Here is a 26,996-nt window from a genome sequence, read left to right as displayed (position 1 = left end):
ACCGTTGCAAAAGGCAGCCACCAAAAACTCAGTTGGAAACACGACCCAAGAGGGGATCACTCAGGCACACACCCTGCAGGGCCTCCAGTCCATCCGCATAGCCGCCACTTACACGGCTGTCCCGTCGGGGGTGGAGGGTTTCTTCCAGGTTATTGCTGGTCAGAATTCTTGAGGCCTGCGGCCGATGTCTATCCTTTGAGGGGTGGGTCTGATGCTTGGACAGATCCAGTAGCTTTTGAACCACTGGCTGGGGAGACAGAATTTCCAACCGAAAAACAAGGAGCGAGCACAAGAGAAGCTTGCCCCCTGTGTGGTTCACCGACAGGCTCTGAAGGTAACTAATTGCCGTAAGCCACAGCAGCATCACAGGACGCAACGCCTGGCTTGCCGAGGTGACTCCTGGGAAAACCCACTCCCACGTAGGAGACTCTGGTGTCTAACCGCACGCAGACGGACCCCAACATGCTTGGATGATGTGAATGGTAACGCCTGGGGGACAAAGACCCACCCCAAGCTTTGAGGAGGAGCCCAGACACGGGCACATTCAAGGTGAAACATGGTCCTGGCTCTGAGTTTGGCTGGCAAAGACTCTCCCTGAAGTGTTCAGTGTGATAGAATAGGAAACATCCAGTCACTTAGAAATTCAAGTCTCCCGGAGCCTGGCTGTAAGTAGGACGTCTCAGCAAGAAGGCACACAGACTACATTTTATTTGAAGATCTCTAAATGTTTCTTGGTATGTATATGAAGCATACATTTTCATAAGAAAAATAATTGTCTGCCTTTTCGACAGTTTCCCTGTTGTATATTGGACAGCAGACAGATCAGTCCCTCTGCGAGCATCCGTTAGGCAGACGGATGGACTTTCCGACACCGAGGCAAGGCCTCAGACACAAAATAAACAGTCATTGGCCCAAACGATCACAGAATGGACCAGGCCCTCCCGTAACACAGACGCACTTAAAGAAAACGTGAGCCCCATCATTAAAATTAATACTAGGATTGCAGGATGTTCTTTAATCCGCATGATTGCTTTATTGTACAAAAAGTTTCCAGTAACAGTAAATTAGTTTTAAAAAAGGACCAAAAAAAAAGTCATTTTGGATAGAAGTGCTTTGCTAATTGCTTTATTTAAGCACACAAGAAAAAAAAGTCTTATCTGACCAATTAGGTTGGAAGGGTTTTATTACCTTTAAGAAGCCATTAGCTAGGATAAAACACTGAAAGCACTTGTGTCAAAACAAATAAATAATGCTCTCTCAATTAGCAGAGAAAGCGGTAAATCCGTTAAATTAGAGACATACACTGCTTCACGCCCATGGCGAAGCCAGAACCCCCCCACCCCCAAATTAATACAACAAGAGACAGCAGATTTCAGTTACTAATCTCGGGAAAGATCAGAAGCTTTGGAGACCTGACGGTAAACATTGACTTCTCTCCTCTCCTCTCCAGTCCCATCCAAGGAGCCACGCCAGGACACATTGAAGGGGGCAGGTGTCCAGTGGCTGAGCCCAGGGGTGCCCAGAAGGAGCTTTCCCTGCTGGCCCTCTTCTCTGCTCGCATCCCAGGCGAGGGGAGGGACCGGACTGGCGAGCATTACCACCAGAGCCCGACAGAGAGGGACGGCTCGGCCTTCCCACAGACAACGGCTGTCTGCAGGAAAAGGAGCCCGTCTCCTTCAGAGGGGAAGAATGACCCTGAGGTATCAGGACTCCATTACCCATTTTCTCTTACTTCCCCCAAGGCTGCTGATCTTTCCCTAATAAAGGCTCAAAAGAAAAATACAGTGTTTTGAGGAGCCGGGCAAGTCGGCACCCAGGCTCTGGGGCCGCTCCCCGCCGTGGGACAAGGTAATGGCAGCAGACCGCTGGGGCTTTCGCTGGCACCGTGCCGGCTTCAGACCACTCGAGATCCTTAACACCATGTCTATTTAGATCTATCATTTTACCCAAATGGGGTGAGGGGTGGGGAGCAGAAACCAACCCCAATCACCCCTATTTACTGAAAATAAATAAAAATAAATGGTGATCCCTTCTTCTTCTTTTTTTTTTGGTGATCCTTTCTTAAAGGGTCACTTTCCTTCAAGGGTAAGACTGAGCACTTTGAAAGCTTTACCAGTAGTCCAGTATTGCCACTGTAGACCATCAGGGAGGGAGGAGCCTGGAACTGCAGAGCGCCCCGCTCCTCGGAGCAGCTGGTCTCGGGGAACACCTTGACTCCGCCACTGGATTCAAATCTGCTGTGAGTAGACAATGCCTAGAGCTGTTCGCAAGATCTGTAGAAGCCCCACGTTTCAGGGGTGATCAAGGAGGTGGTGGGTTCATATTCCCTGACTTTCCTAATAAATAATTGTTTGTCAGGGAATACCATGCGATTTCCTGAATGCCAGGGGCACCCCTAGATCATTCTACAGCCACATCAGTAATAAGAAAACCAGCGGCCGCCTGGAGTCACAGACTTGGGAAGGGAAGGCTGGCGTGTGGGTTTGGGTATTAAGACCATGATCTATCTGTTTGGACGACTTGAACCTCTGGACTTGAGTTTAAGTTTCTGGAAACAACTTTAAAGTCAATTCTAAAGAGGACGTTTTATGCAACTGATCCAAGGAAAACAGCACATTTAATGAAGTCATGTTCTTCTCAAACTTTTTAGGAGAGGTAAAAAAAAACAATGGAAAAGCCATCGAAAATTGTACAAAGACCATTAAAAAGATACTGGTGTCTCAAGACCCAATAAAACACAAACAACTTCAGCTTTCAAAGTTGCCATCACTTTCCACATTTCCACAGTTCCAGGAATATAGTCGAGCACCATACTGATGAAAGGTAAGTAAACGGCAAAGTCCTGCTTTGGCGATCTCATTCACGCTCACACAACTGCGGGACCTCCTAACCGAAATTTTCACAATCTGCAGGGACATGCCTACTTTCTGGGCGTGTTAAGCAGCCGTGGAAGAGCCGATAAATCATACCACCGGTGGAATATTTTACTTTGAAATGGAGTGATGTTTGGTTAATAATTTGAGATCCACTAATCCTAAATGGGGTGACCCATTTAGAATGGCCTCTGTGTAAATTCACAGTTCATTAAATGGTGTCTGGTTTGAACAGGCCATTATGCGGTTAGTCTATAAGTAATGGATTGAGCGAGGACGGCTGGGGACGAGTACAGGGACACACTGGCTGATTCTGGTGACTTTCGTGACACTGCCCATCTTCCATTTTCATGTTTTCACGTGAGGTTGGTTCAAATCACCAACTTTTAACTTTAGGTGCTTTTGTTAGTAACCCCTTTTGGTTTACAGCAGAAAACGCAGGGCACAGATTCTAGATGAGGGACAGTCCATTTACAATTAATTTAAACTTATGAAGCTGTTTTAACTGGCCCATCTAAATGTGTTAATTAACATCAATGATGGTTTCTTATTTTTCACACTTTGTTACTCTGATCATTAACAGTGATGGAAAAGCTAAATTAAGTTAATGGGGAACGGATTATAAATTCTTAAAGGGCTTCTCAGTTTGTTTTCAACTGGAAAATATACAGAGAAAGATGAAGAGGCATTTTTGCCTCTACTCATAAATTTTTGGTACCAAATTTCTTAAAAACCAGATGGTTTTAAAAAAAATGTTTCCAAAAATTATTTTAACATGCTGCTCCGACATGAGGCTAAGAAAATAGCATATGCACATACGATACCGACCGGCCTGTGGAGTGCCCGTAAACATTCAACTCACTTTCTCTTTCTAAAAAAAATATATATTATAACTGATGACAGAGCTCAATCTCTATTCTGCAGCAGTATCAAAGGTCCTTAAATTCTTGACAATGCAGGAAAATCAGAAGCCCGATCCCTCTGCTTGAGCACGACTGTGACGAGGAGTCCAGGCCAGCGCTCGCTGCCCCACGTGGTCCGCGGTCCGCAGCCCGCGCCTCTGCTGTGCCCGCACGGCGGCCGAGCCCCTCGCACCCGGGAGTCCACGCGGGCGGCAGACGCAGCCCCATGGATGCCTAGCGAGACTTCACGCCGATGAGGACAACAGTGAGGACAATGATGATGACAAATAATATTAAAATCACAAGCATCTTCCGATTCTTCTTTTGATACTGCTCTGCCTACAGAGAGAGGGGAAAAAGGCCATCATTTTCCCAAAAATCCAAAATCAAGCCTCGCTTGTTTCCAGTCCTGGGCTCGCGGGTCTAGCTGTATAACTGGCATCTCTGCTACGGGCTACGTCACGTCATTATAATCCCTTCCACCAATTCCAGCAAATTTAATCATCGCAAGTGCACAACTTCCACGAGGCTGGCGCTCCCTAGCTAGCCTGGACGCCGGAAGCACGGGGTGGGGATCCACGACTAAGACAGAGGCTGGCGGGAGGAGTCTGAGGTCGGCCTCAGGGTCAGGCGGACCCGCTTCTCCTCCTCCCTCCACTGACTGTGACGAACCACTTTCAAGGAGGGCCTCCCGTTTCTGCACACGGTTCTTCGATGAACGCATACCTCCTTCACGATGACCTCCAACAACGGGCTAGGGTTACCCCAGCCAGCGGGTATGGAACTGACGGCCCCCCCGAGGGGGGTTTTCTGCCCCCCTCCCCCCATGCTGGAAACAAGAACACACTCCTTTGAAGCAGGAATGGGAGAGTGTGCCCCATGGGTCTCAAGTGCAGCAGGAGCCTCCCTGAGATAATCTCTCGCTGCGCTTCTGCTGGTACAACAGACCGGAGCCGCTGCACTCCGCACCGGCAACATCCGCCCGGAGGCCCCGGGGCGGGGCTGGGGGCCACACCCTCAGGCACACCACGCCTCCTGTGCACAAACGCAAAAATGCCCACCTGGGCTCCTGGGGGCTGATCAGACAAAGGAGGGTGTCGCTCACCACATCCAGGGAGAGCACGCCCTGTCCTTCCCCAGGCGGTGCTCTTTCACAGGGAAGGACACCAAGGAGACAGCTTGATGGAAACGTCTGCTGAGAATATCCAGTCTCTTCTATTTTACTTCTGTGGTCCCCACCAACCTTCTGACTGGTACTTTTGTTTCCTAAGTGAGCCTACACACCCACTGGGAACCACTCATCAACCAGGAGGAAACATCAGGACAGACAGGTTAACTTGTCTTGAGAGTCCGGCCCATGTGAAGCCACTCCCAAGGCTCAATCTTCATCGGACGAGGTGACTGCCAAGGAAACGGCCAGCCATGCCACTGACAGCAATGTGACTTGAGAGATAAGACGGAGCATGCTTACTTTTCTAATAAGGAACCCAGAACACCAGGGAAGCCAATACTAAATGATACACTTTAAAGCCTCTCAAAATGATTTATAAAGCAGAACCTAAAACAAAATTTTTAGTTCCCACTAGACTTTACACTCCCGCGGTGAAAGCTCTGCCCTTTATCTGTGCTTTATTACAAAACATGTTTCAGTAGTTTTTATTTAAGAAACTTCAAAACCAATGCATAATTCAACAGCATATCAGAAACTGGGTATTATGGAGTGGGAAACTCAAGTTAGTTATCACCCTTTTCCTACACAAGGCTTGGCAGGAAAATGAATCTAACTGCTCAAGAGGCCCTCTGCCTACCAAGGCAGGCCTTTTCCTTCCATCACGTGCTGGGGGCTCCCCCCGCCCTGCTGTGGCAGCGAGCACACAGAAGAGAGACTGAAGGGTTTCCGGTCAGACCTCGGTAGGTCTCCCCTTCTGTAAACCTGACATCATTGTCAGACGGGGCCGCCCCTGCCAGAGAGAGCAACTGGCTTCAGAAAAGCGACAGAGCAGTCCATTCGTGGACTGGAAAAATGCTCATTATATGGCTACAAATATCACAGGGTCTCAAAGCTACAAGGAAATGGACGGAATTTATTGTATTTGTGAAGTATTAACATTCCTTTTAAAGGAAACATGCACCCAATTATGTACGAGAGCCACTCGGCAGCATATGCGTGTTTCTCATCACCGATGACAAGATTTCTAAGATGCTTCCCAGTTATTTTTAACAAATACCATGAAAGATATTCCGAAAATAGCTACCTTATTAGCCAAGAGTAAGAGAGCTACTCTCACTTCAACAAACTATTCTTTCCTCAAGGTAGCACACCGATATACTGCAGTAATTAAAAGGGAAAATGAGATTTTTATCTGCTCCAGAATGATCCCCCACCAGCAATTCATCAGAAACGTGTCACAGCCAGAGAGACCTGAGTCAGCAGCAACAAGCAGCAGACAGAATGTTCAACACACGTCTAGCAAATGCCCATTCCCTTGACTTCCTAAAACAAGAAGATTCAAAGAAGGAAATAATTTCTGAAAGGAGGAAATGCCCAATTCCTTTATGATTTCCGGTCACAGAAGGGACTTCTCAGCCATTTCAAATCCAAGTGCAAGGAGCCCCTGGAGTCATTCCCTGCGGTGGGATGACAAGGTCCCACGTGGTCGGCGCTGACGCGGGATGAGAGCGTCCTGCCACTGGGAGCCCCTCCTCAGAGTCCTGGGCATCTGACAACAGCTCCCAAACTCTCCGCTGCGGAAACGTACGACATTACCTTATGAAGCTGTTTCAAGCCATCTTGGGTCTTGATACAGGACTGCTCCACGTTATAGTCAATTCTGTCAAGGACTGTACCCTGAGTAAGAAATGACAGTTACAGACGATCAACAGCTGGGAACACGGAACTGCAGACATCATTATCCACAGGATTATCTGTTTTACTCAACGGCTGCCGGGAAGGTACACACGGAAAGCCCTGGAATCCATCATCAAGCAATATTAGGCACTCAATGGCAGAGTGCTGTGTTAGTTACAATAAAGTCTAACTCATGAGAAAGAAATACTGACAAATTGAGGTTTCTTTTTTGGATTTAGCCAGTCTAAGATATGCCATACTCAGACTTACTAGGGTTTAAGAAATAAACGGTTCAGTGGAAATAGGCTCTGAGAAGCAAAGGGCTGACTTCTATGCCCATGTGCTGCTTAAATACTTGGATTCAAGTAAGCAGAGAAGCCTGGTGAAGCCAGACCCAGTTATGATTAGGCCTGGAAATTGACTATCACGTCTGTAAACGTCAACACGGGTTTCCATGGGTCAGAGCAGAGATGGTGAGCTCCAATCCACCATGTAAAATTACACGTTTGCCTCAAGGAGAATTTTGTTTTTAATTGTTTAATCTGTCGGTTCAAACAGAAAGAAGGGAACACCAGGCTACGTGGAGGAACAGGGCTCTTAATGGAACACGCTGTATCAGAAGAGATAGCAAGAGCAGTTCCTTGGGAACGGCGGGAGTAATTACTGTAACTAGATCTTGCATGGCCTCACCACTCCATTGTGCAGCTGGTTGCAGGGGGATCAGGACCCAAATCCCTGCTGGCAAGATAATAAAATACCCTAATCAGATTGTAACAGTGAACAAACAATTTAATTCTACTTGAAAGCTAGTGGTTCCAGTTGCCCTTACACAATAACCTGCCAAAATTAGAAGGGAAAACTTATCTATTGCCAGAATCACTGCTGAGTGGGGGCAGAACCCACCAGACCCCAAAGTAGGGTGGTCCCATGAGCATCCTTGAAGTATGGGCAGAGAATAGGAGAGCTTCTACTGATGTTTCTTTTTACTTAAAAAAAATAAAGGGTTATCAGTAATTTTATAGGGAATGGCATTAGTATATGCATATAATTTGCACTACATATCTATGTGAGTGTATAGCACACACACAAATATACACACACAAGTGGGGGAAGTAGGGTCAAATTTTGCTTCACAACAGGAACGCAGAATCGAAAGTCTCCAGAAGGACCAGACGTCATGGCAGGAAAACTCAATGACGAGGAAGGTATAAGCCACATACCTGCTCCACGATCATGGCTCCCAAGTCCCTGAATATCTCATTCAGGTCTGAAATGGACTGCACGATCTGGCGAATCTCCCGCTCCCGCTCCTCCACCATCAGCGCGTTCTGCTCCACCAGCACCAACTGGTCGTCTGTAAAACCCTAGCAAAACAAGAAGTACAGGATTTGTATGTTAGATTCTCTCCCCCCGCCCACCAGAAAGGTACGGTGTACCACTGCAGATACCATTTAAAGAACGAATTCTGAAAATACTTCTATAAAGCACATAAACACAACACAGAAGCACTTATGTTTCCCTGACAGGAAAGATCCAAATTCCTAAAACAAGCGGGATCGAAAGCACCAGGGGCCAAAGCAGGGGACACAAAGAGAACCCCCGTCGGCAGCCACACAGGGCTGAGCAGCAAACCACCGGGGGTAACCCCACGCTTCTCTGGGTTCCTCCCAACGTGCGGTGTGCAGAGCGCTTTCCCGAAGGTTCTGGAAGGCAGATGACAAGGCCTCCCTGCAGCCTACAGAAAGGAAGAAACAGTATGGCCCCCATGACTGTTCTTCCACCTGCTGCAGAAATGACCTGACGGATGTACAAGTCAGGCAGCGCTGACGCACTGGCATCGCACGGATGTTACAGGTCTATGAAGAGAAGGGAGAGAGCGGAGCGCGAATGCACAGCAGTCAATCCTGCAGCCCCTTCACGTACCCGGTCATAAACAGTATTATCGTCTCCATCGTCCATTAGTGGTACTGACGTATCAAAAAAATGCTGGGATCTTTCCTCTCGATTCTTCATGCCTATCATAGATAGGAATTCACTTTACTCGAATATGTAAACCATCCTGGTTACTGTTCCACCATTAAAAAGGGGAAATCTAGAGTAAAACTCAACAGTCAAAATGGAGATATTCTTAGCTTTAAAAGAAGCCTATCTCCAACAGAGGTGGGGGGAGAGTAAAGGATTATAAACAGATAACAATATGCAAGCACTGGGGGTTATTCAAGACAAAAATCACACTATAAATATGCACAAGTCACTTGAAGCCACGTGAGTGACAAAATGACACTTAACACAATCTGAGAATCTCTAAGTAAGGGAGAAATACTTCATCTCACTGCTGTTACAAAACACTTTTTAAACAAAATCAGTGTTTCTCTCTAGAAGCATTTCTAAGTAACAATTCTAAATGGCCCTAATCAAATTTCAGAAGTAATGAAATTAAAATACAAATATGCAAGTTGTCAGAGGGAGGGGGGACTAGTTTTTCTTTTTCTTTTTTTTTTTTTTGAGTATGTGGGGGTATTACTGATTACAATGGCAATAAAGGAAAACCCAGTTTATGAGGTAACTTGAACGTGGATGTGGCCAAAACCGGACTTCCCACTGTCTAGGAAGTACAGGTAGGCCGAATGGGTCACCAATGCCAAGCAGCAAGCAGCCAGTGGTTCCACTACTCCCCGAAAAGGTTTTCAGCGCTCAAAGCAAACAGGAAGCTTTCCTGGGATTGTAAGTTATCCGGCCCATTTGTTATCAGCTGCCCCCAACCCAACATCTGGAAAGCTACATGTGTTACAAGTGCGCTGCACTGATTCTCAAATTCTTTACACCAGACACAGAGTCAGTTGTGCTTTCTTGCACGTCAACTATCCCAATAACCGGTTCCCAGCCTCGGTCCAGGCAGCATTCCGCATGGGGGCCGGGCGGGCGCAGGAGCTGCCCTATGCCGCGGAAGGTGCGAATGTGCCCGAGGGGCAACGATGGAGGGTACAGGAGGAAACAGAGAACTAGCAGCAAAAAAGAAGGATGAAAACAAAAAGTGGTCCGCGATGCTAGTGCCAGAACCTGCGCGACTCCCAACCCCTCCAGCCGGCCTGGTGACACTCACGTTTGAGGTAGCCCGACTGTGCGCGCCGGAAGCTGGTGGACAGCTCCTGCAGAGCCTGTGCCAGGGAGGCCACCACGTTGCGAAGGAGCCGCTCCTCCTGCTCAGAGCAGGCCCTGCGGGCCCGGCTGGGCAGAGCCTGCACCGCGCGCTGGCACCTGTGGAAGAGCTGGGAGAACAGGCCCACGGCTCACAGCAGGCCGGGGAGGAGCCCAAGTGCCGGCGCCTTCGCACACACGTCCGGCCGCTGGGGACTGCTCTGTTCGCACAGACCGGCGTCGGGCAAGGGCACCAGACGGGAGTCATCGGAGGCCTCATTTACACCCGCAGGAACACCCACACGTGACAGCTGCCGGGCGCACGTGCTTAGGCTCCGTCATCACGTGCTGCTCTGTTGCCACCTTCTCATTCGATCCCCACCACCACCCTGGGGCAGGGATTAGTAATTAATACGACTGTGCCCATCTTACAGATGAGAACACCGGGGCCAGGGGATTCAATGAGAACCACAGCGCTGTTACCCTGCGAAGAGGCAGAACTGGAACGTTCCGACACCCAGCGCTCTCCCACAGCACCGGCCCTTCCCGGGTAAGCAGCACCAGGAGGCGAACAAACCGCAAATGTAAACCACTGAAGTTCACACAGCAGTCAAACTATTAAAAAATTACTCAAACTGAGCATTTCACAAGGAATTTTTCTAGCGTACTAAGTTTCTCGAGGATACTAATATAGTCAAGTCTAGGGCAACGGCTCCCAACCTTTTCCAATCATGAGGACCATTTTTTAACAGGAATAATTTGTAAGCACTAGTACACAATAAAAGTTACACATTTTTAAATCCGTCCACAGCGGTATCTACCAACAACTGAGAAAACAGTCCCCGCTCCTCTAAGACACATGCTCTTGGGGGAGCTCAGGGCCTCACGTCCCTTTGTGAACTTGGGGTTGGGAAGTGCGATCTGATTTAGAGTCTGTACCACGTTATCGCTTTCGAGAGGCTCAGAAGGCTGGAAACGCCCGTTCCCACCTGGGGACCCACTTCCATCCTCACCTGAGTGATCTCTTGGGTGGTTATCTCAATGGTGTGCTCTTGCTCGCTGCTGTCATCCAGGGTGGGTCTGTTTAAATGCTGGTCATGAAGGCTGGCTAATTCCTTCATCTTCTGTTTAATCCGGCCAACATCGTACTGTATCTAAACAAATGAAATCACCAGGACTCCACTGATGCCTGCCAGGCATCTGTCTGCCTCCTAGACAATTAGCTACACTCAAGGACAGAGTCCAGGCTTCAGCCAACTTGTAGGCTCACTGATGCGTGAGCAACTTTTAATTCAAATACCACTCCTCGTTCTACAGTTCTTCAGTTTCTCTCTATAATCCAGGTAGCTACTCCTAACGCCAAGATCACGAACACACATACCCTTTCTTGTGGTGTGTGAACGGAATAAACCTAAGGCAAAGTATTTCCAGGGACATGCATTCAAGGGTAGCCAAATCAGTTTTCACAGCAGACATCTTAACAAATGTCGGCATCACAATTACTTAAAGAAATAAGAAAGGATGAAACGAACATCCCACTTACTTCGTCCACTCCATCCACCCATTTAGGTGGCGACCGTTTTGTCACACCGATGGCTGCTTCTGGATCCAAGCTAATGCCTGACACCAGAGCCATACGGTCGTCAGCAAGCTACAGGGGAAGAGAGGGACATTAAAACAAATTATTCAGATTCCATTTTGATAAGCACACTCTTACACCCTCTTAAATGTCGCTCCCTAAGAAGACCAAAAAACGTAGGAGTAAGTGCACTTGCCTGATCATAAGCTTGCTCTGATACTGCTAGGATTTGGGACTGTTTTCCTATCTTTTCATGCACCAGTTCTTAATTTTCTTGGACATACTTGTGAACATGAATTTGACTTGATCTGGCTATAGAAATGTAATAAAGAAAATCAACAAAAGATCCTTGACAGAAAAGACCTCTTAGTACTAGTACTACGTATGATAAGACAGCATGAACCTCAGAAATTAATGCGATCAGATACAAGTTAAATAAAAATACTAGGCGACAAATGGAACGCACACAAAATGTTTGACAGGAGCAAGGTTCACTTACACACGTTTAGCTTATTTCGGAAATGGGGCTGATCCAGTTATCCTGGTCACAAGATCATTAACCATGTGTTAAAACGTGTGAAAGAACTGCCTAAAACAATTAGCAAATGACCCACCATTTGGCAAAAGCATTCCTGAAAAATCTCAATGCGATCCTGACTGCCACTTCCCCTCTTCCGCTCAATGTCCACAGGCAACGTTTTCACTTATACCACGAGCTCCCGTTGATTCTTCCCCATATAAGACACTGTCTTAGAAAGCCTTGAAGATGGGGAGGGCGATCGTGGGTCTGGCTTGGTTAAGCTGCTCTCTTGCCTGGAGGCAGTGAACAGGTTGAAAGAATCTTGAGGTGCCCTCCGGAGCTCAGAATTTTAATTGCCAGTTTCCAAAGATCCAAAAGATGATCAAAACATGATGGAAAACAGCGGGTGAAAGTCTTACGTGGGTAACACTCTGCAGGTTCTCTAAACCACACTGCAGAATTGGGTGAGGAATTTACATGGCTTTTCTCCCCCTTCCTTGCATTTATCTAAATTTATTTTTTCATTCGTTCAGCAAATGCTTGCTTTTCTAATAAAGGAACAAGGCAAAAATTAAAAATCCACAGATAAAGGGAAAAAACAGAACATAAGGGAAAAAACCCTACATTAAAAAAATTCTTCAAGTAATAAGCCCTAAATCCTGAACAGTTTATAGCAAAACTCCTACAAGCAAACTGGAGTCTTGCATCTCCACCCCCCCACCCCCCCGCCCAGTTCTGCCCCCATGGGCTTAGGGCATTCTTCGAGTTCACGGATCACACTGCGTGCAATGACCACACTGAAGGGACCAGGATCCTCGTAACTGCTCCCAGAGCATCTGTGAGTCGTGATTAAGTCACCAGCATTCCGCCGCCGCGTGGACCCTACAGGACCACGGTGTCATTTCAGGTCGTAAACAAATGGTGTGTCATCCAACCTGCACGATCTGGGGCTCTGAGTCCAAGAAGCGGTAATTCTCAACCACGGCCACGCTGTTTGTTTTTTAAGATTTCACTAATAAGGATCTTATATTCTTTTTATTGTTTTCAACCTCACAGAAACTAGGTGAGCTAGGAACTATTATTCCAATCTATAAATGAGGAAATTGAAACTCAGAAAAGTTAAATAGCTTGCCCAAGGTCACAAAGCTATTATGTGACAGATTAAAACCGGGTCGGCTGACTCCAGAAGCCCCATCTACCCCACAAGCTGCCCATCACTTCGGCAGGCCCGTGAAATATAACTGCAGTTTGCTAAGAAAACAAATCAGGACAACAAGACTTCAGATTGAAACACCACCAGGAAACACAGTCCTCAGCCCCAGTCCCCACCAGCGGGACCAGGGACTACAGGTCAGGCTCCCAGTGAGCACACATGCATCAACACAAAGCGGGCTCCCTCACTGACCCTCCGTGGGTGTGGCGACGAGGGTTGGACCTCATCCTATACAGAGCAGGGACAGACAGCGAGCAGCAGAGCTGTTCATTCCTCAAACTCCTGCTCCAAAGTCACCAAAAGGTATGCAACTTGGTGCAGGGCACAGTGACCAGCCACACAGCCAATCCCAGCGTCTGCCAGACGCACAGCAGGTGCTGGACAGAGCTGTGGGCCCACTGGAGCAGAACTGGAACCTGAGCCTCCAGCTGCATACACAAAGCAAAACCCAAAATTGCTAAGGTACTTCTTCACAGGTCACAGTACTTCCACGCACCAGCTTATTATCTAATCCACTATAGTTTATTATTATAGCATTTTCAATAGAATAATAATTTGTTTTATTTATGGCTCTTAAACTCATGATCTTATTTTGTACGGTTTTTACAAATATATTAAACTAAAAAAGAGACAGAGATGGTATTTATCTAAATTTATCTGGATAGTAATTAGTATCACTTTATCTGAAACAAATGAGAAATTGTTAAATGAGAAAAGTCAGTTGAAGTGGATTCACCTTTTCTAAGCAGAACTTAATTTTACACAAGAGTTGTGTTCCCCCCCAAAATGCATGTAAATTAAAACTGGAGCAAACATATTCTCTTTAAATGTTCTAAGGAAGCCTGCTAATGAAGAGGCCCCTACCCGAAGGGGACAGATGCCAGCACGCCAAGCTGGCCCTAGCATCCCCTACAGTGTATCAGGGTTTTGCCAACTTGAAATATGGGGAAATTTGTCCTCTTCATAACACAGTCTATAGCCATAGCTCATGATGAAAAAGAAATTCAGCAGTACTCAGATGAAATCTGTCATTATTTTATCAGCATGAATTTAAAATTTAAAAACCACATTGTTTTAAGAAGAGTAAACATAATTGAAGATAAATGTCAATGATTTGAAACAGGAGCAAACATGAACATTAAAAAATATATATTTTAAGTGCAAAACAATCACCCTTTCAGTTTCAGAAACCTCACTTCACATCTGAAACCATGTTTTCTTATTTTTTTAAGACCTAGGACGTATCAGTTTTCAAGGTGCCATTCTAGTCCATACAGGCTTTAAAAAACTGCCAGGTTTTTAATTCTCTTTACTCATCCTTGCTGAATTTCAACTTGGCCCCTCTCTGAGTATAGGATACTGGTCTGTAAAGCTTTCCTTAAATGAACTTGTGCTTCTGAAGCAAAATATCTTCCCCTATTTTTTAAATTAAAAAAAAAATTAGTAAAAATTGTGCTTATGAGAATTAAGAATTTCAGAATTCTTGTCTGATTTGTGGCTCTGTCCTCCTAGAACTGTGGGGGTGTGTGACCCTAACCCAGGGTTGCCACCACAGGAAAATTCCAACAGAAGCTCAAAACAGCACACCCGAAAGGCTTCCTACCGGTCTCACTAATGTTATCTTTTGCCCTTGATCCGCTTTAGACGTTGACATTCGTCCCTTTAAAGAGCACCAGACAGCACGGACGAGTTCTTCATCTACGGAAGGAACGCGCACAGACACAGAATCTTATAAATCTGGCTGCCCCAAATATAGAGCCTTCCTCCTCTTAGGAAACCCTGCCTTTACGAGGAGGCTGATTCAGTGTACTGTAAGATTAAGGATGCGGCAAAGCCTCTGCTGAGATTAGCATAGTCAGACACACTCCCCTCCCGTCCCCCGGAGCCCACATCTAAAAAAAAATAAACTAAGTTCAGCCACAATGCATTGGTAACAAAAAATAATACTGACAATTCTGGATTGTTTGTGGCAATGAACATTTAAAAAGTCCAGAAGGGAAGTTGAAAATTATAGCTGGGCCACTCTCGCTTCCACGTGAGACAATTAAGGAACACGTACGATGAAGTCAGGAAACAGGCATAACTCATGGGGCTCAAACAGCTCGAGGACTTTGCTAATATACAATTAGGCTTAAGAAATCTCAATTTTTGAGGGAGTGAATAAGCATATGGATAAAAGAGAATCAAGGGATGTCAGCACTACTGTGTGCTTTTAAAAATCTGTGATAGTTTTAAAATAGTGATTACTTTTTCTGGTTATGAAAAATAAATGTTCAAAACAGACACTTTTTTAAATGTACAAAAAATATAAAAATAAGGAATCAGAGAATCATACCATCCAGACAGATATAAATGCTGCTAGTTACTGATTTTCCTTTCTTCTCAATTATTATACACATCCTTAAAAAAAATCAGTAGGGAGCAATGATGGCCTGCGTTGTCGGTGGTGTCCTTCCACTGAATTCATCTCTGTACCCCAACAAGTCTTTAGAGGGGACTGCCCCCTGTTGTACAAATATGGACACTGAGCCCCTGCTCCACCCCTCACCCCACCCGCCGCCGGCTCCCCCCCCCCCCGCCCACTGTGATAGAGACTTTCTCAGCAGGTGACCAGTGGGCCCAGCCTGTGGCCCCCGTACCCCCACTATATCACTCCGCCCTGCCCAGGCTATGTGGTTTGAGAGCTCGACATTTACTTCTTGTAATTTATTTTTATTATGTCCTATTATGAATTTTAAAAACCCAACAGCTTGGGAGATGACTTTGTTATAGGAGGGGACGTAGATTAGGGCAGGGAGCCAAGGAGAGGGCCAGATACTTCTCTGGGTAAGAGAGTAAATGGTGGGTGGGCATCCTCCTTAGGGACACCTCACTCAGTACTTCTGGAGAAGGAAGAAGAGCAGTATCCCCAGGGTGCAGATTTTCAAGCTGATCTAAGTAGAAGAATGACGACCTAACGTGGACATACTCAAGATGCCACCAGCTGGCTTTACTCTGGGAGACCGAGGGACGCAGTCAGGAGAGTCTGCTCAGGCCTTAACTACAAAGGGGTGGGCTTCCATCTACCTCATGCCCAGAACTGGGGGGTCACTCTCACTATCCCCAGAATCACTGATTCGAAGCCCCACTGCAGCTCTGGGGAAGAAAGGCTCTGGACACCATTCCCAATCATCCCCAGCTCCTAACTCAGTCCCTGGGAAATTAATAGTAATAAATATACAATTATGATTAGCTGAGTCAACAAAAAATAAATGGAAGGAAATAAATAAAATACAATTCTGGAAGCTACACTTCATAAAAGATACAACAGTTCTGAACAAAGGACATGAAGGGCCAAGTGAAGTGCTCGAGAGGAGGTGGTCATGTGTACCCAGACTGGAGGATGGATTTTGTGTTCAGAGAATTCCAACAGCACGGGAAGTGTGTGTGGCGAAGTGGCTCTGCACCTAGGGTCTCTCGTGACAGAATGCGGAAAGCCCCTGGAAACACCCAGAAGCTCAGAAGAAAAGAAGGAAGGCCTGCTAGTTCCTACCGTGCAAGGAGGAAAGACTGGAAATCAGCTCAGAGAGCAGACCCCTATGTAACATGACTTTAGATGTGCCCCTCACGTGAAAGTGGTCAGTGCTTCTTCAGCCTAAGTTGTTCTGTTATTTGTCCCCCATCGCACACTTCCTTCTGGGGGCCACAGGCCCCACATCTCCAAACTGTTCAGGAAGGTGTAACATCTATCCTACAAGGCCTCTTCTCTAAGCCCCCAGACCTTAATGCCACTCGAGTCTGGTCAGCAAACCCATGGGCATCCTGCCCGCCGTGTCACCGGGGACGCGTCACCTCCCTACGTGCGCTACAGCGACTTCTGCCTCCTGGGCCCGGGGCCCAGGCCCAGACCGGGCAGTGGCAGGGAGGTCGTGGCACCTGGCTCAGTGAGCTACCCGCTTAAGGGCAGGTGTTTTTAAGTCCTGTTTTTAATGACAAAGTAATACATGCACGGGTTTTAAAAATAGATATGCAACCTAAGAAAAGGGCACGTTACAGAAAGGAAGTTTCTCCTCCATCCCAGACTTTTCCTGGAAGGTATCCACTGTGAACTGTTCATTGTGTCTCTTAAGAAATCGTCTAAGTATACACAAGCATCGATGTGAGTTGTTCTTCTCAAAACCAAACACGGAAAGAGCGGGAATGGCATCGTGCACGCTCTCTGACACCAGGCTCCTTCGCACTTGGCGATCGGTCTGGGAGCTCCATGTGCTGAGGCCCTCGGGGACGGAGAGTCAAGACGCTAGCTGTCTCCTGTGTTTCACCAGTTCTCGATGAAGGGTACTCAGGTTGTTCCCCGTCTGCTGCTATTATCAACTAGTTAAAAAAGATTTTAGAACTCACAGGTAGGTCTTAACCGTCTAGTGAGGAGTCCCATCAGTTCTGAAGACAGTCACCCTAATCCCAGCTCACTGGTCGGACTTCTAAATTAAAACAAACAAAACCAAAAAACACCCCCTTCCGTTACTGTTTTTAAAAGGTCTACCCTCAGAAAAAATATTTTTACCCCTTCGCCGCTGAAATGGGTAATGGAGACACAAAACGGACAGCCACAGTTCAATCTCCTTTTACCTCGACCCTTTCATTAGCGCTTCTAGAATTAAGTGCTGTGAATACGCACCCTCTCCATCTTCCAGGTGAACTCTAAGTCAGGAAATGGACAAAAGTGTGCTGCTGGGAAGGGGGCAGAAAGCGGACCCTGCAATGCCAAGCTCAGTGAGCACACACGGAGGGTCACTGGCTTCCCCCCAAAAATAGGGGCTGTGAGGCCTCCTCGGCAGGTCTGCGGGGTCTGAGCCCTCCTTCCTTCGGGCTCTGCCCTCACATCATGTCCTTCTGCACTCCACATGAGTTACACACATAATCCGAAAAACAATCTGGCTTTTTGGAATTTCAAGAAAAGGCTCAACCTTTACTGTTGCCAAAGTTGAGACACTTTCCTAAGAGCAGTAAATAACAGTTCCTTAAACCCTTCTCTAAACCACCAATTTACCTGGTGTGAAAGCATATTAAATAAATCCTGAGGATTAAATTGTTAAGCATAACAATTACAGGTAATCAAGATAAATGCTAAAATATATATAAGCTCTGTTAGCATTCTGTATATGACCAAAGACTTCAGAAAAAAAAAAACCAGACGTAATTTTATTAACTAACATACAAAAATATTCAAAACACAATACCTCATCCAGCTCCTGAAGAGAGATGTTGTTCCCATCAGTCCCATCCAGTTAGGGAGAGCAAAGAGAAAAGAAGGATGGGGACAGACAGATAAGGTATGGTCAGTTGAGAAAACACCTTGATCTTAAGCAACTCTAAAGTTGACTACAAATACAGATCCACTAACCCAGGCATTTAAAAAATCTCCCCCTTTTGATTGTTCCTTTAAAAAAAAAAAAGAGCTACATCAATATACATTTTTTTTTTAATTTACTGTGACTGTTGTTTCAATGAATGAGATAGGAAACAATAAACAGTTGTAAAAATTAAAATACAATAAAGCAAATAAAATACACTTGCTTTAGTTTCACTAAAATATAATACCTATCTGTTTCATAAATAAAAAATATCACACACAATATTCTAAATTTCCCTTAGGAAGATAAAATAAGAAAGCAAAGCTAAAATGCAGTTTTACCATGTCAAGTAAGTGTATATTTTAGCATGTAAATCAGCCCTGCAAATGCAGCAAAATTAGAAAATGAACAACCCACAAAAATCGTCTACGGCTGTATTCAGATAACATTTGAGTGACCACACATGTAAGGTCTCTACAAATTCAATCCCGCAGACACGGCTTTATCCGTGGTAATAAGCAAGCCGAGAAACCATTCTTCCCCGGAGAGAGACACAGGTGGTAAGAGAAAAACTCTTCCCATTTGCTTGCCATATATTATTATTAGTCTAGAAAGCACATAGTTCTTTATAAAGCTATTAGAAAAGCAGTAAACAAAACAAAACAGAAAGGTAAGGAGAGATTTTTTAAAGGGGTTAGGAAGGAAGGAAGAAGCACCGGCAGCCAGAGGATTGAGTTTCAATTTACAACTAAAGGTCCTTTTTCAGATCAACATGGAACTCTATCTTCTGAACAGATATGTACTAATGATAGATAATCTAAACAACTAGGTCTTTTTTTCCTTTTCTGCAGTATTGATCAGTGAAATAATTAGTGGTAAATTTCAATAATCAACTGTGGTTTTTTTTATGCTTAGCAGTAAATTTAGAAAATTAAAAAAACATAACTTCCTTATTTAAAAATTCATAGTACAAATGAAACTGGTCTACCAGGGCCAAAATATTATTAAACAATGACAGTAATAAAAAGTGTAATCAAGCAGTATTCCTCCATGTAAAAATTCAATTAAGCTGACATTATAGAAAGCTGAAAGTCCTCTTCATTCCTTCTACAATTTGCTACGAGAGCAAAGAGAACTAGATTTATATACACACCCTGCCATAACAGTAGTACGAGAAGATTTTAATAGAGAAGATAGTGTCATATGGAAATCTGACTTAATTACCTTTTACTTTAAAAAGAAAAAAAGAAAATGTTTGTATTTTTTAAAAGCTTAACATTTTCATCAAGAAAGCACTGAAATGTTTTTATTAATAAAACAAGGCACAGGGCAAAGCCCTAACTTCGGTATCTCAGCCTGTCCATCTGCCTGTTCCTCAGCAGCTCCTTGGCACCTAATCTTTGAACCAAGTATTGCTGCAAGCCACGGTGAAGATCTCTGCTACACAGGAGCCTGTCCTCTTGGATTATTAACCAAGCACACACCCTGGTCTTTTGGTTTCTACAATTACTAGTTGATAAGAGGTGAAATCAGAACCATGGGCTAGATAAGACTCATTCTGTTGCACATAAGAAAACTAAGCTTCAAAATGTATAAACCCATCTCCCCAAAGTCCCAGAGCTTAATGGCTGAGATGAGGACAGACCCAGGTGTTCAGGTCTCCTTCCACCTCAGCTTCCAGCATCTCTAATTTCATTAACAACGCAGGGAATTCCTAGCCATAGGCAGCTACTACCACACCACATCAGGAACTGAATTCAGAAGGTCATCTTTTATAAGAGTCCCCCCACATTTTGCTACTCAAAAATAGAAGGCCTTCAAAACTCCCCCAGTCACCAAAGTACCAGAATATTCTGTCAAGACCCAAATTAAAACATTTAGAATTACCACCAGGAAAAACCAAAATACAGCCAAATGAAAACACGTTAACTACACATCATCACCTTCTAAATCTTTATAATGTCTAAATCTAGGTTTCTGACCTGCCCATGGCATATAATCAAGCAAATATTGAAAACTCCAAGCAGCATGTGGAATTTATAGTCTGAAGAACTTTCTACATAAAACTGAAAAGTAAGTGGAAACGCATCTGTGTTTACTCAGGAAGTCTGGGAAAGTTGAGCAAACGGAGCTGGAAGCACAGGTCTATGCTATGCGATAGTGCTATTTACTGTATTTCCGTTACTCCCAAATAAAAGTTTGCTTCACTTTTATCCAACAAAGTACCCTTATTCTCAAGTAAGCCTCACTGCTCAAAGAGAATCTTTAGAGGCAGGAAAGCACATGGATCTAAAGAGAAATATACAATGATTTCATACTTGGATTCCAAAGACAGAGGATTAATTTTCCAACAGACTCGGTGTGGACTAGAACCTTCAATCTGCTGGTACAAATGGACTCTGCATGATTGTAAAGGGAGATAACGAAGATGGTAGCCTGGTGTAAGACAAAGGAAAAAAACAAACAAACAAAAAAGATGTAAACAATGGGTCCTTCCATTTTCCAGGACCTGCACCACGAGTCCTGGAAAGGCGGCCACAACTGCTGTGGCCCAGTGGGTTAGCACAGGGCTCTGGGGCCACGGTCGCCCGAAGCCCCATCCCAGCACCCTGACTCACCAGGTGGGTGACGCTGGGCGAGCTCCCGACTCCTGCAACCCTTAGTTCCCTCACCTGGATCATGAGAAAAGCAACAGCGCCCATGTGACAGAGCTCTGTGAGGGTGAAATGAGCCTGCACAGGGAAAGCGCCCACATGCCCACAGCCCAGTGCCAGGCACACAGTAAACTCTCAGTAAATCTTGGCGAATATCACAGCCAAGACTGAAAAGGGACTTCAGATTTCTTACAACCTTAGTTAATCCTGAGTATCTTTCACCCCCCAAAGCACACCATGTTTTATTAAAAATAATGGGCTAGTTTCAAACTAATCTAAGACCAATTAACTCCAGCTTCCATTTATAGATTATGCATTATTTTCAACCAGAGGATAGATAGGCAGTAAGCGCTAACAAGTCGCTCCAATCCCTCTATTAGATCCACTCCAAATCAAAGGCAATCACGCACGTCCTACAGCACCTCCTCAGATCGGAACGGCAACTCAACAATTACTTATCATTAATTCATTCAAGACTACACGTTTTTTGGAATGATTATTTTACTTTGTAAATTCATTTTGGCTTCTTCAAGCCAAGCTGCCTGTAACTGCTTGAATGAGGTGGTGCCTTAAAACCCGCACTTGGCCAAAACGATGTCAACGTCATTTCTGCAAAGTACCGAAGCTGCTTCCCAGGATGTCTGCGTGACACTGGGCTAACCGGCACAGTGATGTCCTTGACTACGTCTCCTTTACAAATGAAAGCTAGGGCTGTGTGCCTGGGTCAGGAGAAACAGTGTACTGAAACAGAACTCAAGAAAGCATTGCTGAATCCATACTGCCCCTAGAAATCACCTAACTCAAACCCCTCAACTTATAAATAAGGCAAAAGATGCTGGAAGGGTTTAAAAAGCTTGCCTACAGACACGTTCTGGGTCACCAGAGAGAGCGACGTAACCCTAAACACCCTAAATTCCCAGACTTCGAGTCCAGCGCTCTTTCCTTCACTTCACACCTGCCCTGGGGCACAAGGGCGATGGGGGATCCAACACTGAGGCCCAAACACAATGAATGAGAAATGCCAACCACTGCATTTTGCTCCACGCCTAAAAAAATCAAACCCCAGTCTGTTTCTAACAATTAGTTTTACTAGTATCAACACAAGCAAAAACACAATTAAGTAGAATTTTGTTCAGCTCTGGGTGCTAAACTTGAAAACGCATACAGAAACACTAGGTTTCATTCACAGGCAAGAAACTTAACCAGGCTGTCTGAGCCGGGACTGCTGAGCTCGAGAAAGCTCCCGGCAACGCGAAGGCTGCAGGGTTATCATGCAGAAGGAAGAGGCTTCCCGTGTCAGAGACCCCGAGGGCCAGAACCAGAGCTAGGACCACAGGATACAAGGTACGGAGTTGGGGTTCATATGGGCAAAGGCTTTTTTTTGTAGCACAAGAGGTGGAGTGACTGGCTGCTGGAATTTCCTACAGCCATCACAGAATGTGGTCAAGGAAGAGAGGCATAGGGGTTATCACAGAGGGGATGTCGGGTCAGGGACCTTTAGGTCTCTGCCGGCCCTCGGGACTCTGTTTTGTCGCTGTACATCCTCCTGAAACTCCTGCTTGGCTGTGCCGTATTTGCCTGAGTGCCGCACAGACCTGTTCTAGTACGCATGTATACAGGGACACACAGTAAGCCCACCATCACCGCCACCCGACTTCTGTGGGTTTGCTTTCCCCCCTCAAACCAGGATGCAAAAAAAATGCATGTTTAAGTTTCTCGAACGATACGGCTTTAGGTGTACTTTGTTTTGAGGTGTGTGAGATGCACGCATGCATACGACTTGACAATTTCCATAGCTTTTTCCTTTAATAAGGATGCGAACGTTCAGATTTAAAACTTGAAAAAAAACAAAAAACCCTCCAACCCCCCCCAAACTATCAGTTCAGTGTGATTGACTGATTGATTTTGGGTCGTGTGTGAGGTAACACACACACACTGAAATCAACTTCCGCAGCTTTTTCTTCTAACCAGGAACTAGAAATTCCAGGTTATGATTTTTTAAATTAAGTTAAACTCTAGAATTTAGTTGCTTCCTTTTTAATTACCTAAGTTTTACATATTTACAAATTGTCTCCTTTTAATTAAAAATAACTCACGTTTTTAATGACCTGTATCTATCTTTTAAGTTTTTATTTATAATTTTTCGAACATACAGCAAAGTATGTAAAATGGTATAAGGCCACCCCACATATTCCTCAACAGGCTTAACAATCAGTAATACTTTGCCTTATTTGTTTCATTTATGGGGGGGTTAAGTATATAAAAAAGTGGCATTTTAACATTTTACTACTAAACATTTCAGTAGGTACCTCTAATAAAATTAACAAACTTAATTATAATTAGTTTAATTAACTAATAATTTCTTAGTATCACTTAAAACCCAGTCCACGTTCAAATTTAACAGCTATGATTTTCTTTGATTTGTTACATGGTCTTGAAATTTGCAATTCAGAAACGAGGTGTTAACATTTCTATGAGCTAGACACACTGCGTAAGTTACTTGATAAAGTTCTAAAAAATTGTGTTAGACATGGCTTTCCCCCTAAAATGTTTACAGCACCTTCCCAACTTCCAGAAAAGTCGACAGAATTATACTCTCTACTTAGTCATGTTAACGTCTTGCCACGTTTGATTCTGTGTGTGTGGTGTGTGTGCAGAATAGTTTCTGTTGAATCAATTGTAAGCAAACTGAAGATCTAATACTTTGCCCCTAAACGTTTCAGAAAAATCTGACATGCCATGTGTTTTTTTTAATGTACACAATTAAAAATATGAATGTGTGTTTTCTTTTTAAATTCTAACTTAAGCAAACCATTTTTGTTTAATTGCAAATTCTGTTTTTTAGATCCTCTGAACTGACTATAAGGATGTTTTACATGATCTGATTGCTTACAATCTGAGAAAGATTTCAAATAGACTAACCTAAGCATGTAATATTTTAAATGGTAAAAGTACAGAAAATATTTTTTAATGATCTTAGATGTGGAGTCTGATTCAGAAATCTATTTTCAAGAAATTGTCTGAGTCTGCTACACAGATCTGCACCTTTTGTTGACATATCCGTTTTTCCACATTGTATACTCCAGCTATCCATATTTAATTATCTGCCTCAGCTTACACATGTTTTTTAATTGCCTCACTTAGAAGACCATTTAAAAAATCTGTTTGACTTAAAGATGCACTTTTAAAAAGCCGCCCGGCTTAGACACCAGGTTCTTAAAACTGTCTGACTTAATGATTAATAATAATAACAATAATAAAAGTCTCACGTTACCCAACGGTACAGGGTGTTTTGAATCTTATACGATTAAAAATTTAAAAGCAAACAATGTTTTCCAATAAGTTAAAACCGATACCTTAGAAACATTAATGTGGGTTTTAGTTCTGTGGGGTTTTTTTCCCATCAGTAGCATAAAATCAAGCCATGTAAGGAATATGCAATTTTGACATCTTATTTGATAAAACTAAAGTTCCATTGAGGAGTTTTATTCATTCGGTTTCTACTCTCTAATTCTTGGCTTATTTCAGAACATTCTTTCCAAAATCAGCACTGGAATTAGCCCGTGTCCTTTTACCCTTATTTCAGTATAACACCATTTCTTTCAGTTAACAAATGCAGGAAAAAACTTTCCAATTCTTAAGTAAATAAAAATCTAAACACACTCCATCCCTGTTTTCTATGCTTTTGGACTTGACTTTACACGATCTTATTCCTCAAACTGTTCACACGGCTTAAAATAGTTTTTCTATAGGAGCAATATGGCCAAAGACATTTTCTACTTGTGATTTGCAAAAAGGAAAAACTGTCTTTGTGGACGCTCTTTCAATAACCAAGACACATGGCATGATTTTTCTGAAGCATTCAGTAAAGTCATAAAGGAAAAAAATTAAAAGGCAATTATGGTCCCTAAGAGGTGAAATCAGTGTGATATCCCCAAAGCTGTATATTTCAAGTATAATCCCTCCGAGTCTTGTTTTTGGGGCGACTTTATTTCCCTCCTTCTCCAAGCCTGTCTCCAGCCTGTCTCCAGCAAGGAGCCCCCCAATTACCAACTAGTTTCATAACTTCAGTTTTCAATTTAAGGTATTCCAAAGCGAATCATCGTCTTGCAGAGACCATGCAGACCCGTCCCCATATTTATCCGAGCAAGAAACCAAAGCTCAGAAAGGGAAAGCAGACCTCATCAAAAACAAACGAAACCACCTCAGTCATCTTCCCAGCTCCTCCCCAGGACAGAGTCTGCTGCTGGGCTGAAGAAAGGTTCAGGTTAATTACATCAAAAACCATGTGCTAGTTTGAAGGTTAATTTTCACATACACACCCTGTTTGTTTGTTTTTTTTTAAGTTCGAATGGAGGGAAAAGCTTAATTTCCTGTGTGGGAAATGGAAAACGAAGAACCTAGCACCTTACGGTCTCACAAACACGAGCCCCCAGGAAAAACAGTGAGGCAATTATTCATAGAGAACGCGGCCACACCGAGGGCGGCCAGGCGATTAAAAGAAAACGGGTGGGAAAAGAAAAAAAAAACAACAGAAAACAAAACACAACACACACACACAACCCCACTGTTTCCTCATTTTGGGGGAGGGTGTCGTTCATTTGCAAGGATTTGGGTTCTGCGAGCCTGCAACCCGGCCACGAGGACCAAAGTGAGGCCCCGTATGGGGGTGGGGGGAGGGGGGCTGAAACAAAACGAAACAAAAAGGCTTCGGAAAGGCCCCAATTTTTCCAAATCTTCGTGTTAAAACATATGTAAATTGGAGGCGGCCGGTCGCGCGGGGACGGCCGGGGCGGGGAGGGGTGGGGTGGGGGGGTTGCGGAAGTGCGGAGGAAAGGGCAAGGCTGCGCTGCGGCGGGGGCCTCAGACTGTTCTCTCCCCATCCAGGGTTATGCGCGTCCGCGGACCCAGCCGGCGGACCTGGCATTTCCGACCACTCTTCGTCTTATTACTCGTATCTTCTTTTTTTAAACAGAGAGACAGACAGAGACAGACAGACAGGCAGAGCCGCAGTGCACACGGTGCGTGTGTCGGAGAGGCCGCCGGGAGACTCACCGCAGCAATGCTACGTGAATGCAGAGGGCTGGAGGTGGTGTGACTACTCACTTGCTCGGCTAACAGCTGCCGGTTTTGGATGGAATTATTCCGCAACAACAAGAAAGCGTCGGTTAAACGCCTGGTGGCCATGTCTCACCCTTTGTGACCCCCCTCTCAGGGGCCCCCCGCCCACTTATAGTCCTCGTTTATTCACTTTCTTTCTCGTGGCCTGGCCCAGGCGGCCCACCCTGCACAGAAACCTCTCTGGACGAGGCCTCCAGCCAAAGGGGCGCAGCTTTGCGCCTCGCCAAAGCGCAGAGACCCCTCCCCAAATAACCACCTAGGCTTTCCAATTGTCTGACTCCCCCTACTCAAGGCCTGCCTTCGATCTCTAAGCACTTAAATCCCCCCAATCCTTGCCTAGCTAGCCAACGTCCCAGAGACCCCACCCCAATCCAACCTTGGATCTACAAGCGTCTAACTCGCCAATCCGGCTCTGGACTGGGAGGCCCTGAAGCCCCCCTACCCCCCTTAGTCTCTGAGACCCCCAAGGGTCTGTGCCCCTACCCCTAACTTGGCTCACACGCGTCTAGGCCGTGCCCTGAGGCCTGCCTCTGACTCAGTTTCCCCACCAGAGGCCTGGCCCAGGCCTCCTTTGGCCAACCCGGGGCAGGCCTGGGCCCTGAACTCCAGGGCTCCTGGCCCTCCCTTCCTGGGGCTTGTGTGAGCCTGCTAAGGCCCGGGCCCTGACCTCCTGACCCCTTCCCTTTCTGGGCGGCCTGGTCCTCCACTGCTACAGCGGCCTGCCGGCCTCCAGGAGGGCAGCAGGGCCTGCCTCCCCGGCCTCCTCACTCCTCTTCTCCGGCTCCCTCCATCCCCGGATCTGACTGCAGCTCAGC

The 26,996-nt window shown here is 45.2% G+C and overlaps 1 protein-coding gene across 12 annotated transcripts; it reads right to left on the bottom strand.

Moving 5' to 3' along the window:
- Positions 1-1,008: 1,008 nt before the first annotated feature.
- STX16 (syntaxin 16) lies at positions 1,009-26,996 on the bottom strand. 12 transcript variants are annotated; one of them, XM_040638520.1, is made up of 11 exons: positions 26,849-26,982; positions 26,116-26,181; positions 18,293-18,304; positions 11,537-11,652; positions 11,305-11,412; positions 10,775-10,915; positions 9,727-9,892; positions 8,547-8,638; positions 7,844-7,987; positions 6,543-6,623; positions 1,009-4,114 (listed from the first exon to the last, which is right to left on the bottom strand). In XM_040638520.1, exons 5-11 carry the CDS (start codon positions 11,395-11,397, stop codon positions 4,010-4,012), a joined length of 822 nt encoding a protein of 273 aa, XP_040494454.1. In that variant the 5' UTR covers positions 11,398-11,412; positions 11,537-11,652; positions 18,293-18,304; positions 26,116-26,181; positions 26,849-26,982; the 3' UTR covers positions 1,009-4,009. The 12 variants fall into 12 exon arrangements, with proteins under 12 accessions (XP_040494454.1, XP_008697679.1, XP_040494457.1 ...); XM_008699457.2 differs by having other exon boundaries at positions 26,167-26,994; XM_040638523.1 differs by lacking the exon at positions 11,537-11,652.

Source organism: Ursus maritimus, unplaced genomic scaffold (assembly GCF_017311325.1).
Source record: "Ursus maritimus isolate PB19 unplaced genomic scaffold, ASM1731132v1 scaffold_22, whole genome shotgun sequence".
In the NCBI taxonomy this organism is placed as follows: domain Eukaryota; kingdom Metazoa; phylum Chordata; class Mammalia; order Carnivora; family Ursidae; genus Ursus; species Ursus maritimus.
Note: the sequence above shows the minus strand (reverse complement) of the source record. Positions and strands in the feature narration are given on the sequence as shown.

Bases quoted from the DNA above. Each gene is read 5' to 3' on its own strand.
- STX16 (XM_008699453.2), bottom strand. From the start codon at position 26,247: ATGGCCACCAGGCGTTTAACCGACGCTTTCTTGTTGTTGCGGAATAAT. The intron at 9,893-10,774 runs GTGAGGATGGAA...CTGTTCTCCCAG, and splicing joins CCACCCAAGAGATCACTCAG to CTCTTCCACAGGTGCCAGCG. The intron at 7,988-8,546 runs GTACGTGAAGGG...TTGTTTTGCTAG, and splicing joins ATAATACTGTTTATGACCGG to GGTTTTACAGACGACCAGTT.